Genomic DNA, 15,412 nt, shown 5'->3' on the forward strand with positions numbered 1-15,412 from the left:
GATTAAAGTGATTGTTTTACTGTGCCACCGCTGTATCACATTACCCATTTCGGCATCAGCCTCACAGTTACAAGGTTATAGGTTTGAACCTCGGTTCCAGTCTTTGTGTGCTTGCATGCGTGTTCTCTCAAATTACAAAAATATACATATACATGATAGCTTCATTTAAGTGTGAATGATTGTTTATCTATCATGGTTGGCTGGCTTCCAGTGCCGGTTGTAACACAGCCTTTTGCTAAAGTCACTTGACAAAAACAGCAAAGAACAGAGTAAATTTGGGAAAAAAATGGGCAAATATTGAATAATAGTTTGGCCAAAAACATATTGGTAAAATTCGATGTAGGAAAGCAGTTTTATCATAAAACGAAAACAATCTACACAAATACTTTTGCTTCACAATATGGTGCTCTTATTTTGAAACAATACGCTGCCCTTTGCGGTGTAGCCTATTTATTTTGACACCAAAACACACCGGAAGTAGTCCGCCGTGTACTGTACACGGATAAGAAGCTGGAAAGCAAAGATGGCGGAAGAGGAGAAGCTGTCCGAGGAGCTGGAGCATCTCGACTTTCTCCGAGACCGACATATACGCTTCTTTCAGAGGACTTTACAGGTTTTGCCCGAGAGATATGCCTCTCTGGAGACCACAAGGTAACCTCCTAGAGAAGCTTTGCCGTTCACTTGGCAGCCATTTAAAAAAAAAAAAAAAAAAAAAAAAAAGGAACCTCCTGCGCTAGTTAGCATGCTTGCTAACATCAGATAGTGAAGTTATGACACCAACAGGAACTTGTTAAACCAACAGTACAACTGCCTTTTATTCGAGTAATTATTTTATTACTACTTGACAAGATAGTTATTTTCACACTAATAGCGGACATTTTTTTCTTGTGTTGTCTCGTAGCTGAACGTAACTAGTTAGTAACTGTTAATCAGCTGACCACATTTGTCTCCCCATATGGTTCGTTCAGGCTGGGTCTTTAATTTAACAATGTTCCATCTCTTTCAAGGTTGACCATCATATTTTTCGCCCTGTCCGGCCTGGATGTGCTCGATGCTCTAGATGTCATCGACAGCAACGTTATCATCGAGTGGATCTATTCATTGCAGGTTCTACCTACGGAAAACCGTGAGTGAAGCTCACTACCTTGGTGCTTTACACAACATCTTCAACATGATTCATTCATTTTCGAATTCTGTTGCGGAGTAGAGAAGCAACTTTGTTGTTGTTACGTTCTAGTTATGGTCAGTAGATGGCAGCAGTGCTCTGGTGTTGTCCAGGTTTGCTGCTGCACCTTGGTTATAAAAGACACAGCGTTTGGGATAATTTATTACCGCTTTAAGTATTTTATCAATAATGTTCATGTATTTCACTGCTTGTCTTCTCACAGAATCCAACCTCAGCCGTTGTGGTTTCCGAGGATCGTCGCACATCGGAATTCCTTACAGCACCAAGGTAGCTTCTGTTACAGTTAATGTCAACTATTGTAAAGTGGCAAGGAGAGATGGGCTCCCGCAACTCCTTATTTCATGGCAAATGGTCGGCATGGCTTTGGCAAAAAAGAAAAGAAAAAAGGAAAGGCATTTATTTTTTTTTGCTTTAAGTTCATTTATTGTCACCCAGCTGTTACGCGTACAGGTGACTGAATGGGGCTCATTTTGGCAAATCCTCAAGGAGGAATTTGTAAAGTGAAAGGAATTCGCCAGGAATGACTGCTTCAAAGCAAAATGATTGACATTCTGTGCAAATTTGTGGATGTGTCCTTGAGACTTTTTAGTGTGTCTTGCTATGACAGACCCAAGATGAACACCCAATTACATATCAATGAGTGAAACTGGTGGCTTTTTTTTTTTCATGCTTGTCAGAGGTCGTTACTAGTATTGGGGAGGTCGACCTCCGCTCCCAAATAGTTAGAATGGCTTCGGCTGTAGCCCCCACCATTCTTTGCTGCTGTATGTTTACACAGAGCAGGGACTAAAATATGGAACACTTCTGTCTGTTTTTTGCTACTAAATGTGTTACAGCTCCAACTAATGCCTAATTTTTAATTTTTTTTTTTAATTAGCACTTTTCTGACTGTCACCTTTGTATTATTCAGGGTCCGGGTGTGCTGCATCCGTACGACAGCGGCCATGTCGCCATGACCTACACGGGACTGTGCTCCCTTCTCATACTGGGAGATGACCTTAGTCGTGTCAACAAGCAGGCATGCCTGGCTGGCCTCAGGGCCCTGCAGCTAGATGACGGCAGGTTGGCATGCACACGCATACATATGCATGCAATTAGGGATTATGGGCTTTCTCTGTACCTAAAATGCACTATAAACAAGAAGCAATATCACCAAATTCACCACATTTAGATATCATGAAACCTTGAATTTCATTCGCAACAAATGATTTGGTGGGCTCAGCAGTTCATTCTTTAATGCCCGTATGTCAACAATGGTGTTTATGAATTGAAATAATTACAGGTATTAATTGTTTTTGTATTTTTTTTGTTCCAGGAGGGAAAGGATGGGTGTTTATTTAAGTGAGTTGTTTATTTGTGTATGTTGCTCATGGCAACTAATGCTGTCTCTCCCCCGGACATCTTGTTCCCTGCAGTTTCTACGCCGTGCCAGAAGGCAGCGAAAACGACATCCGTTTTATCTACTGTGCAGCGAGTATCTGTTACATGCTGGACGACTGGTCGGGCATGGACATCCAAAAGGCCATCGAGTACATTCGAGGAAGCCTGGTGAGTCGATGAGCAGTCACGTCTGTGGCGCTATCAGTGAAAGGCTATACGCTGTTTAGGCTCTTGATTGTTTCCACTCACCAGAGCAAGACTTGAATGAGGCCACCCACCTTCAAAGTGGTGGAACTCTGCCATGAAAAACCTCCATTTATAATGAATGGAGGGCCCTCATGATTCTTAAACTTCTGCAGAGGTTTTTCTAGTTCCCAAGTAGAAGAGTACTATTCAGCAAGCTCTGTTTTTCTAACCCCACCTTGCATTAGTCATGTACCTTCCTTTCTATTAGGACTTTGGAATTTACAACTCAGTTGCTTATTATAGTTTCTATATTTCCTCATGTCATGGCTGGCGTGTTTAGTCAACTGCAGAGAGAACCAGACATATGTTGGGTAAAGAATTTATTGGGGTAGAATACTGTAAATACTGTATTTCTACCACCTACCGAATCTCTCCACTGTAGAAATGCCCCGACACGTTGGACCACATTTAATTCCGTAAACACTCCGTCGTGAGTGACGTTGTCTCTTTTTCTGCGCATGTGGGTCACTTTAGGGACATATTTTCACACACGAGACAGACCAAGGTTGCATTTATAATGTAATATGAACGCTTACACAAAAAAAAAAGATTTTTTTTCCCAAAAACTGAATTGAGCATGAAGACCTGCGATGTGAACCATGGCTTTTTTAGCTCCTGATTGTTCACTGCAAGCACGGCACATAAAATGGCAGGGTTTTTTTGTTTTTGTTTTTTTTTAATATATAAGAGCCCTCATAAGCCATTTAAAGAAGTCTGTAACTTCTCGCCCTTTATAAAAAAAACGTGTGGACACAAATATAGAGCGACCTCATTCCTTGACGGTTTTACAAAGCAACACAATGCTGTCATAGGAAATGTTTCTTGCCATTGAACGTTGTCTTTTCTCTTTCCCATTAATAGTCGTACGATAGCGGTTTTGGTCAGGGAGCCGGGCGGGAGTCACATGGTGAGTAAAAGCTTCACATGTTAAATGTTTTTTGTTTGACTAACAACATGTCAACAACATGGGTTCATACTAGCTTTGTTGTGGTTTTGAAGATGCCTGAATTTACAATTGGTCTTTTTTTGTGCTTCAATTATTTAAGAATTCAATGTGTGTTTAATTGAATAGCAGCTGAAAGTCCAATGTGAGAATAAAATCAAGCATGTATATTCACCAATTTTATCCACATACATCTGCTGGCCAAAGAAGAACTCGACTATTGGTCATTAGGGGTGCTGTTTTGTCTTGACTCTCACCTTTTCATCTTAACAGGCCATGTATTTTTTTTATTGGATGTTATTCTTACATATTGTACCGGCAGCGCGTTGGCGTGATCGTTAGCATGTCTGCGTCACAGTGTTGAGGTTCTGTGTGTGAGTTTGCATGTTTTTTCCATGCATGTCTGAGTTTTCTCTTTGTACTCCAGTGTACTCTTCTATCCATCCATTTATTTTCTAATTAGAGTTGCAGTTGGGCCTTTTACTAAATTTTGATAGTCCCATCATTTGCCAGCCGTCAGCCGCCAGGGTACCCGTCCACCATTCGTCAATCTTTCATTTTTTCGTGACGAACTCAATTTTGATTGTCAGTTCGTCAGTCAGCCCGTCACTTAAGTCTGTCAGTCCGTCAGAAGTCTGTTGGTCCGTCAGTTTCTCCACCCAAAAAAACAGGGCTCCGCCAGTGACGGACTAACGGACACTGGCAGACGTGGTTAGTGACGATTACATTGACGGATAAAAATCCACTCCCGTCATTCGTCTGGCCATCTATTTTAAAAGGTGTCAGTCTGACGGAATGCCCACCTGCGGTATTTAGTGCGACAATTATTCTCCATACTCCAAAGTCAAAAATACAAATGCCAACATCATTGCATTCCGTGTTTTGGAGGAGCAGGGCCCACTTACACAGACACCATCTGTTTATACTCACTGGTCATTAAAAACATAATGAGAGATGTCTCTCGACTTGCCGTGCTCATCATGTCTTTGTGCGCGCAGGCGGCTGGACATACTGCGCTATCGCCTCCTTGTGTCTGATGGGTCGACTGGAGGAGGCGCTGAGTCAGCGGGAGCTGGACAGGATCCGCCGCTGGTGCATCATGAGGCAGCAGAGCGGTTTCCATGGCCGCCCCAACAAGCCCGTTGACACCTGCTACTCCTTTTGGGTGGGCGCAACTCTAGAGGTACGCACACACCACACGTCTCTCATGGTTTAAGGTCCAGGTTTTGTTCGGGTTTTTTGGTTCTTGTTGCCGGAAAATATGGTTGAACTAAATTGCACCACTTATGCAGGGTCTTCTGTGCACGCATGTGGGTCATGACTATGCCGGCGATTTACACATGACCCAAAAATAAAAGAGATCTCAACTTAAATACGGTAGTGAGTAATCCTTGGATGCATCAAGGCGCAATCAAGCCAATGTAGCTGATGTGTGAATATTTAGGTCACAACTATGCCGGAGGTGCAACGACTTTATTTGTATAGAAATGCAAAATGGCCATAGTGTGGGGTGTCTTCTGCTCTGAAAATGTACTGAACGCTCGTTATTCCGTGTTTTACTGTTCCAGCTATTAGATGTGTTCCAGTACACCAACTTTGACAAGAACAGGACCTTCATTCTGTCCACGCAGGATCGATTGGTTGGTGGCTTTGCTAAGTGGCCAGACAGCCATCCAGGTATGTGATTGTGCAGTAACAGCTTATCATATTATAGCGTATCAGCTACAAAAGGCGTTAGGGTTAACCCTCCTTGCATTTCTCCAAGTTCCCTTTTTAAAATCACCTTCTGTAATCCTAAACTTAAATCAGCCCAGGCAGGCTTGCGTTTCGATGTGTGTGCGCTAGCGCGCGCCCTTCAAAAGTGTAATGTAATTGATGAAACCGGAGATGAAAGAGCTCACGTTGCAAAGGCCAGTGACGTGAAGCGGCTTTTGTATTCACTAACCTCAAATATTGACAAACAAAGGCAAGGTTTTAAACAGATGAAAGAAGTTTAAGGGACAGGTAGTAGCTTTGACTGCTCCAAAACACTTATGCATGTTTGACACAATCGGATTTATCCATCTTGTGATTTTTTTTTTTTGGGGGGGGGAGAGTGCAGAGATTAAGATAAGCCTTTTATTTTGACGGACTGTTTGGCCATCACTTTTTTTTTTTTAACCACTCCATACAGTAGTGCTTCGTAGATATATTCATATTCTTTTTATTGTATCGTATAATGAAGATTAACATTTATTTTCTGTGTGTAGAAAATTGACAATTTCTAAATTGTCTAACTATTTGCACCTTGGTGATGATCATGAAATTGGTCAAATGTGCCGATTCAATCAAATGAAATTCCCATTAGAAATGATGAATACAGTATAGTCTGATCCAGAATCAAACTGGAGGCAGGCAAAAAGATGCTAAAATATTACTGTCAACAACGTAAACAAACACAGGTCTCGTGTTGTCCTTTAGGGGTAACTAGTACGTGCTGGCTCCATTTTTATTTTATTTATTTATTTATTTATTTTTAAGAACAATGCACAATAATTTAAAGGCATCTGTGTAAATTTCTGCAATAGTGAGTGACTGCGTTGACATGCAGCCAATAAACATTTTAAAATCCAAATATTGGCAGTATTCGGGTTTTTAAAAACCCACGTAAAAGCGCGCAATAACCCGAATTTGCCCTTATTCGTGTTTTTAAAATTCCGAATATCATGCCCGGGTTACTCCTTTTCCAACGCGAATATGCGTGCATCCGTACGGCAATCAGAATATTCCGAATGCACGGGATACTCTGCACATGCTCAACCGCAAGGAAGCTTGGTCTTTGTAGTACAGGAAGTGCTTGTATGCGCACTGTTTCGCACGCAACCCACCGGAAATACACTTTTAATGACCAACAAAACATGGAGAAAGCTAGAGTAAGTACGACACCACACGTTATATTGACGGAAGCAATTAATAAGCGGAGATGGCGTATAATTGCGTCATGCCGTCCGACGGAATGCAAGTACGGAAGCGCTTTAAAAGGATGAGGACGGACGGGGTCGCAGGACGATCATTTTTATGAATAAGGTCGGAGAGACAAGGACGGAAGGGTACCCAGGTCGCGGACGGAGGACGGACTGTCAAAAAAGGGTCAAGTGCCCAGCTTTGCTTAGTAATACCAACAACACCTATAAAAACGGCAGCAGGAGACAGTATCGCTGTGCAAACAGGGTGAATAGATTTACTTTATTGTATTTTCATGTAGCTTCATTTCAGTGGTTGACTTCTTTTAAACAGGATTTTACAAAACGTTACCGTAAACATCATCTATACTACTAATAAAAGCATTATGATAGCTTGGAATGAATTAATCCATATAACATCAAATGGCAGTGTTTTATGTGTTGTTTGATTGAGTAGTACCCTTGGTTGCTTTTATTGCTCCTGTGACAGTTGCAGGTCCAATGGTGGCATAGATGCTATAAATCTTGACCGATGCACTGGGTGATTCTGATTTCATTATAATTCAATTACCAGTCCATTTAAGAGCCTGGGCAGCTTTTACTCAGATCCCAGCGGACCGGGGTCACACGGCTACTTCTGAATTATTCATTGCTGCTCAAAGGAGCAGCGTAACAACAAAAGAAGGCTCCTCCTTTTTGGGTGGTTAATGGGATGTTGGATGGTTGTTTAATTGAGTAAGCGCAGAGTAGGGTGACACGTACTCTAGTCGTCTAAAACTGGGTACAAAGATTTGTTGTCAATTCTGACCCTGATCCATCGCTCTTAACCATGATTTTGACATGTATTGTAATCATGATAATCACAATTATCATGTTAATTATTGTCATGTTAGGGAAAACATTTATATTTTTACAGAACTACAACAAACAAAATGTAAACAGTATTCGGTGTGAAATGAAATTTTAAATTGAATCGATTATTTGAGAGAAATAATGTTTTATTTAAGCAGCTCAATGAAGCCTTAAACACGTGGTCACCCCCTGGTGTTTGGTGCCTGACTGCAGCAGAGCCCGTATTTTAAATAAATAATTAACAATAACAAGTAAATATGACTGATGGTCAGGTTAACGTCGTCGTGGTAACCAAAGTCGCGATTAAAATTCGAATAATTGTGCGGCCCTACACCAAAGTGGTCCCAGAGTCAGGGGCCAAAAGAGTAAGGCTCTTTGCGATTTGATCACCCAAAGGAAAGCTGCCTGTGAGGAACCTTTTCTCCAGCCACTGTTGGTACAGATACAGAATTCCTTCAGCTGTTCTTATTGGAATCAACAGGGAACTGGTGTAGCTCCGTTTACCAATTTGGTGTGCTACTGACATGACACAAGCACATGTGCCTGCTCAGATACAGTACATGTTCACCATCCCTGACCTAGTTCCCCCCCCCCCCATTTCCTCCCTTTCATTCTCTTTCATGCTGACCGCTTTCATTCCTCTCTTCCTTCCACCGCTAGACCCACTGCACGCTTACTTGGGCCTGTGCGGTCTGTCTCTGATTGGAGAGCCCAGCCTGAGGAAAGTCCACCCGGCTCTCAACGTCACCCAGAGGGCCTTCGAGCGCCTGTGCCAGCTGCAGCAGACATGGAGGGGACAATAGCGGCAAGTGTGGCTGACAGGAGCATACGGCAGGTCAAATGCGAGGCAACTGGAGTCTTTCTGACACCAGGTCTCCTTTTATTTGAGGACTTCAGCTCCTTAGCAACTTTGCAACGTGGCCTTGCTGTTCAGTGACTCTTCTTTAAAGCTGCCTTTTGTTCAACGGACTGCAGTCGGTGTGTTTAAAAAAAATATGTGCCAGAAATCACCAGAGACCTGAAGACATTTCAGGTGCCAAGCTTTCTCCCATTATTAAGAGAGAGTAAAGGAGAACTGTCTGCTGTGTTTTTTTTTTGCCAAGCAGTAGCAGTGTTTCCATTATGGACCACACAGGATCAGTATCATATACAATGGGCCTGCAGCGCAGTCTTAGAAACATCTTCAGGCTCAACGTGCGAGCATTCAAAGATCAACAAAGAACCCCAAGTCACCATCTTTGTCCACATCACAATCCAGTCCTTAGAAGGAAAGAACAATTATCCTCATCCAGTAACACCCTTACGAGAGACTCTTGGGGCCTCTTCAAAGCTGTCTAGTTTGCTTCTCGCCCGCCAGGTTTGATCTCCTGCGTCTCACGCCTTGAACTCCCGCTGGTTGCTCCTCCTCATCCCCCCTTTAGGCTAAGTTTACTATATGGAGGTTTGATCGGGTGCAGCATAGTAGCAGCAGTATACCCAGCGGAGTTGAAGGCCAATAACCACCTGCAGGGGGGGCAGTCTTGTTTGACTTTGGAACACAAGTAGGAAACAAAAGAACTGCGGCAAGTATCAATAAAATGGAACCTATTGTAGATGATGTTTGCTATGTTTGAACTCAACCGGGATGATCTATGTGCTGACCTGACCTTGGAGTCAGTTACTATTCCACACAACTGCTTGCTTGATACTGGAAGATGTACTGTACATGTTTGTTCAAAATCCTGCCCAACCTGCTGCTGCTCTGATCAGTGTTGTGAATCTCCACTTCAGCCCCCCATTTTTGGGTCGGGGGGGGGAAGTTGTTTGGAGCATTAGAGTTTTTAAATTCCTAAAATCCTGATTCACTTGACTACTAACACCTGGTTAAACCAATCTTGATTGAACTTCTTTATAGACCTTTTCCATTTCACAGTACCGACTTGATTTTCCAAAACAGGTACTAGTAGGTACTAATTTGAGGACCTGATCAGCCGGGGTTCCAAGCGCACCAAGCAAGTGCCCTAGGATAGCTCCCTAGTTGGTCAAACAAAATCATAACTGCCATTTGTAGCATTTGAGGATATATGGCTAAATATGACCAAAAATAAACACGCATGCTAACGTTAGCTTACCTTGTTGCTGTACCTTAGCTCTGTATGCTGCAGTAATATTCTCTACAGTCTCCACTTTGCTGCAATGCCCCTTTGGAATAAAAGTCCCCCTTCCTAAAAAAAGAAAAACAAAGGAGGCCCTCATTCAAAAATGGAGAACTTACCACCACATGTGGCGGCGGGTAGAAACAAGCTGGTACTGTGCAGTGGAAAAGCATCAGAAATCTCCAGACTCAGCTCTTTCAACACAGGAGTCCCCCAGGGCACATTCCTAGGACCCTTGCTCTAATCATGTGCTATCTGCCCATCCCCGCCATATTTTTTTTTTTTTAAACTAGTAAGCTGTCATATGTCCATCTGTCACCAGCTTTCGCGCCCAAAATGTTGGCAAGTGAACCAGAGCCACTAAAAGATACAGCATACTTGCATGTTGTGGATGAAGCCATATTGACCAGTTTTGCCAAACTGCGATCAACTAAACTTCAACATGCAAAATCCTCACCAATGAGGGACTGTTGGATGATCTAGCAGCTTCTTCTAGAGCAGGCTATGTGGAGGAGGAGGGAATGCAGAGAGTGGAATGGGATGAATAAGTAATTGGACGCATCCATTATTCACGGATACTGGCGGGCAAGCGCCTCAATGCTCAACCAGCCTCATCTTTCTTCCCTTATGACTGGGGGGACGATAACAATAGCCTTTTTAGATTTCAAATGGAGATCCCACAAAATTTCCGTGTCGGAACCGTAAAACAAATCTTAAGATTTAGCCGCTTAAAAAAACCCAACAGTGAATGTGGGATATTACAGCACAATCAAATACTGTCAGGTTCACACCAATTGAGACATTAGTAATCATCATAACATACGAATCATTATACATTATTCTTACAAATACCCTAACCTTTATTGAGCCATGGCACATAGTTTATGATTGAAAAAAATCTCATTGAACATCACCAGACAAAAATGTAACAAATTTGGATACACTGGTTAATAATTTAGTAGCACATTGTCGAATGACCTTTAATTGCTCTGCCCGTCACTCTACGTCACTGGCATTGGTAGCTGAACTAAGACACGGTATACTGTATGTAAAAAAAATACATGATTTTAGCACCAATCAATTGAAATTGGATAATTTCCCCCTGCACACTGGTTAGGAACACTGGTTTATACCATGACAAAGGCAAAATATCCCAAATGCCTGCTTTTCACACTTCTGTCCTCGCATTAACTCATTCACACTTCTGTCCTCGCATTAACTCATTCACTGCCATTGACAAATTTACTTGTCTTTTCACAGTACGGCCATTCAATTCCAGGAACATATTGATAATTTTTTCAAATGTTGGGGTAAAAGAGAGTCTGAAAATGTATGGCAGTGAATGAGTTAATTCATGACACATGGGTAATTACTGCACTCATACTACTTATGAAGGCAGAACATTTTGCAGTAACACTTCTCACAATTCCGTCTGTGCCACTTATACAGCTTGATTGAGCCCGCAATATTTCTGTATCATAGCTGTAACAGTAGATCCTCCAATTGTCCACACCGACCTTGGAGATATTTTCGTAATCAGATAATTTGTCAGTGCCAGAGTCTGGTATGATGTGCAAAATAATTGTTATACAGCGACCCTTGCTTTCAACACAAAAGACAGGTGATTGTAATGGGCGTTGCGGAATCCTTGACACACAGGCGGTTACGGCTTTGATACTTCCTTTCAAAGTCAAACGTTCACGTAACGACATAGTCCCCTGATACAGTGTTAGTGTCCTATTTTTTTGGGTCAGAATTAGCGTCACAAGGGGGGGGGGAAGTCGGAAAATGTTACATTTTACGTGCAGCTTGATCTGCCTCTGGCTCAAAACATTTACAGTAGCAGAGACGTAACAGTAAATTCGCCATTTAGCCACCTCTGCTTTTTCAACAGACCCCAGCAAAGTGGGACTTTGCCGCAATCAGATGCTGAGAAGACGTTTGGTTGTGTAAAATACTTGTCAGACAAGTGACGATTGCTTTCAACATGACAGGGCGAGTGTAAAACATAGCAACTTAGCCGAATGTCCTTAACACACAGGTGTTTACGGCTCTAATGCTACCTCTGAAGGTAGAAAATTTGTGGGATGACCTGCTTCCAGAATTCTGTGCTGGTGACTTTTAAACAGAACCGCAACCCTGTAAGGAAGCGGAAACATTTGCTGGCTATGTCAAACTGATACGTTATTGCGACTCCTAGTTACAGTTTTTGCCTTAGAACTCAAGCCTTTTCTTTCATGCTGTTCCGAAAATAAGTTTGATCTCATGATTGATTTAGCTGCCTGTCTCAAATACAACAACAATGCAAAAATCTTAGCATTTTTTTTGTGTCCAGAATCTGCAAGGGTTCTGCTTTTACAACTCAGTGCTGCTGCTTTGCCAGAAGGGGGAACGAGATCAATTCCAATGGAACGATGTTGCGTTCCATGTGTCTTCTAAAGCCTGAGTGGACATTCATTTAGTTTCCTCGGGGGGTGAAGACCACTTTGAAATGTGCCTCACGTTACTCATGTTGTTCTAATTAACCGGTGCACGAGTGGAGCTGGGCAATGTGATCCCGTCTGATAAACAGGCTTCTTTTCGCTTCGCTCTTCCAACTTCGGTGCATTTTCTCTGCAGTGCACCAATTGCTCCAGTAATTCGGTACCTAATGTATTTGTCAAAGGGGGGGGGGGGGGGGGAGCTGGGAGTCCACTGACTCAGATCCCTTCAATGCTTACTCGGCTTATTGCATTTAACTGCAGATGGACCCTCTGCCGACATGAAGCGACTCTATGCCATGCAGCCACTGATAGACATAATGTAACGATACAACATGAAATGCCATTTATTTTTTCTATGCTTTGTAAAGAAGTGTCGATAAACACTGTAAATATGTGCAAGCAAAAGAGGTGTGACGGGAAATGCAAATGAATGTGCGTTTCCAAGCTAAGCGGCAAATACTGTATCCATGAGAAATAAAAATACATAAAGGTGCCCGTCTCTTTGGTATCTGCTGGTTTGTTTTGAATATTTGAGTCGTAAATATTGTACGCAGTCGACCAATTTGCGTTAACCCTCGAGATAACCAAATGTTTTGACGTAAGTCTTCAAATATGACCCTTTTAGTTGACTCCATACCCAAATTAGATGAATAAAATCCTGCTTCAAATTGATCCCCCACCCCCACTCGGCCGCTATAAATGGAGGCTCATTGTATACTATTAGGATTTTTCATTATGAATAGAGTAATCCTTTTGCTCTATTTTTACTTTCAAACATGATAACCGTTGCGTTCCTCAATAGAAGCCCTAATTTAAAAGCCTTCGAGATTTCGACTAACGTAAGATCCAATAAAGCTCTAGCACAGCGGCACACTCGTGCAGACTGACCGATACTAAACTAAGAAGCGAAAAATGCCTGGCCTCTTCCTGTGCACTTTCCCAAAGGGAATTGAGCGCGACCCAGGTTGAGATTGTCGAGAGGCGATGCTTTCACCGCCAGCTACAGCTGCACTCGGGTGTGGTGCGATCGGCCTTTTGTGACACGTGCAACCCAATACGGCCTTGACAACTACTGCGGGAGATAAAAAGACAAAAGGATTGGAGGGGTTGGATTAAAAACCACTCAGGTGCTGTACTACACACTGTAGTCTTTATCAGTGTTGACCTTGATTCCGATTTTAGACAAGGGGGTTTCTTCCTCCTGAATTTTCTGCTCACATGACACTGCAAACCTTTTGCCTTGACAATGTAGTGATAGGCGAGTCTCAATAAATTGGAATATTAGGGAAAACTCATTTTCAAGAGCTCATTTTATATCCCGTTTCTTAGTCACTACACGGAGTAAAATATTTCATGATTTTCTATTTTTCCTTTTTTTTTTTTCCTTCATGACAATTATACAGTCCCCTCCAAAAATATTATCACGTCAAGGTCAACTTCTTTGGTTTTGTTTGTATACTGAGGACATTTTGGTTTCCAATCAAAGGATGAATATCACACAGAAGTTCAGAATTCCATCTTTGATTTCATGGTATTTACATGTACTATGCTAAACAACCCAGGACAGAACACCTTTTGTTTGAAGCTACTCACCTTTCAAGTGAGCAAAAGTATTGGAATAGACATTAAATTAAAGTGAAAATCACTTGATATTAGGTGGCATAACTCTAACTTGCAATAACATCATAAATCCTGCGACCCACTGACTTCACCGGACTGTTGCGTTCTTCGCTTTAAAAGCTTTTCCAGGCCTTTACTGCAGCCCCTTTCAGTTCTTGTTTGTTTCTCGGAGCTTCTTCCTTCAGTTTCCTCTCCAGGAGGAAAAATGCAGGCGCAATTGGATTAAGGTCCAATGATTGACTTGGCCAGTCTAGACTTTCCACTGTTCCTCCCTGATGAAGTTCTTTGTTGCGTTTGGGTTAGTGTGTTTGGGTCATTACCTCGTTGCGCGATGACGCGTATCCCGATTAGTTTGGATGCATTTTTTTGTAAATTGCCAGACAAAATGGTTTTGTTGACTTCGGAATTTATTCTGCTGGTACCATCATGACTTACATCATCAATAAAGACTTTAAAAGAAATACACATGCCATACCACAAGATGCAAACCACTCATCAGCTAAAAAAATTGGAAGGCCCAGATTGGGTTTTGCAAACAAGTGGAGTTGAGCCACAAAAGTTTTGGAACAAAATTTTATGGACTGATTAGACGACGATTAACTTCTGCCAAAGCGACAGAAAGGCCGAAGTACAGATAAAGAAAGGATGTTTGTGATCCAAAACGCAATAGAGCATACAGAAAGGACAAACCCCTCAAATCAAACAAGATGAAGCAGTTATTACAAGAAAGGGTTACGCCACCAAACAAGAAACATTGTTCACAAGTTCATGTAAGAATGTCCATTCCAACACTTTTGCTCCCTTGTACAGCTTTTGGCTTCAAACAAAAGGTGTTCTTGTCCTGAGTTGTTTAACACAATCAGAAGTAAATGCCATGCAATAAAAGCTGGCCTTCTGAACTTTTGTCTCATATTCATCTTTTGATCGGAAACCCAAATGTCTTGAGTATACATCAACAACAATCAAATGAACAGATAAATAATACTTCACTTGTTTTTCTTTTGTTTGCTAAAACATTCATTTCACAGCATGCTGCACGTTGGCTTGTGCAAGCAAGATTCCTCAGCAGTTGCGTAACCCGTATCCACCCTAATCAATGAAATGCAACGCAATATGTTTGTCTATTTAGTGGAGTAGGAGGCTACTGCTGGTTTGTCAATTGTCATTTCCACAGGACTCTTAGCTCCTGTGCAGCTTGAGAGCCTTTTGATCGTCGTTGTAATTGCCTTGGGTCCACCTTTTTTTTGTCTTGTTTTATTGTAATAAAACACGTTTCGACTCTGTTATGGCTCTGGTATTACCTCCCCAAAGGCGCAAAACTAACATCTCAGCGTTGTGCAGCAATTTGCATGTCAGTGCCATTTTAACATGCAGTGTGAAAGGGGTTTCAGGCTGTACTTTTTTGAACAATGGTATTCCTCAGGGCTCATTTCTATGCCTCTTTCTATTTGGAGCTTGTTGCTATCTATCATCATCAGAAATATGTTTCTCTTTGATTAGGAAAGAAATATTAAATTGTTCGTTATCAGTACAATAATGTGTGTGGAGGGCAACGGCACTAAGTAGGTGACTTGTGATTGTTATCACTTATCGCAGACTGCTTGCTGCATGTGGAATGTGTCTGC

At 42.0% G+C, this 15,412-nt stretch overlaps 1 protein-coding gene across 1 annotated transcript; it reads left to right on the forward strand.

Annotated features, from left to right (window-relative positions):
• The first annotated feature begins 275 nt into the window (after positions 1-275).
• On the forward strand, positions 276-12,660 carry pggt1b (protein geranylgeranyltransferase type I, beta subunit). The gene is made up of 9 exons (XM_086030193.1): positions 276-651; positions 1,008-1,126; positions 1,389-1,453; positions 2,097-2,248; positions 2,602-2,734; positions 3,674-3,719; positions 4,754-4,938; positions 5,324-5,432; positions 8,210-12,660. The coding sequence occupies exons 1-9, from the start codon at positions 524-526 to the stop codon at positions 8,350-8,352; spliced, it is 1,080 nt and encodes a 359-aa protein (XP_085886319.1). The 5' UTR covers positions 276-523; the 3' UTR covers positions 8,353-12,660.
• Positions 12,661-15,412: the final 2,752 nt, after the last annotated feature.

Source organism: Filicampus tigris, chromosome 5 (genome assembly GCF_054856515.1).
Source record: "Filicampus tigris isolate MCC_2025a chromosome 5, RoL_Ftig_1.0, whole genome shotgun sequence".
Taxonomy (NCBI): Eukaryota; Metazoa; Chordata; class Actinopteri; order Syngnathiformes; family Syngnathidae; genus Filicampus; species Filicampus tigris.

Bases quoted from the DNA above. Each gene is read 5' to 3' on its own strand.
- pggt1b (XM_086030193.1), top strand. From the start codon at position 524: ATGGCGGAAGAGGAGAAGCTGTCCGAGGAGCTGGAGCATCTCGACTTT. The intron at 652-1,007 runs GTAACCTCCTAG...ATCTCTTTCAAG, and splicing joins GCCTCTCTGGAGACCACAAG to GTTGACCATCATATTTTTCG. The intron at 1,127-1,388 runs GTGAGTGAAGCT...GTCTTCTCACAG, and splicing joins GGTTCTACCTACGGAAAACC to AATCCAACCTCAGCCGTTGT.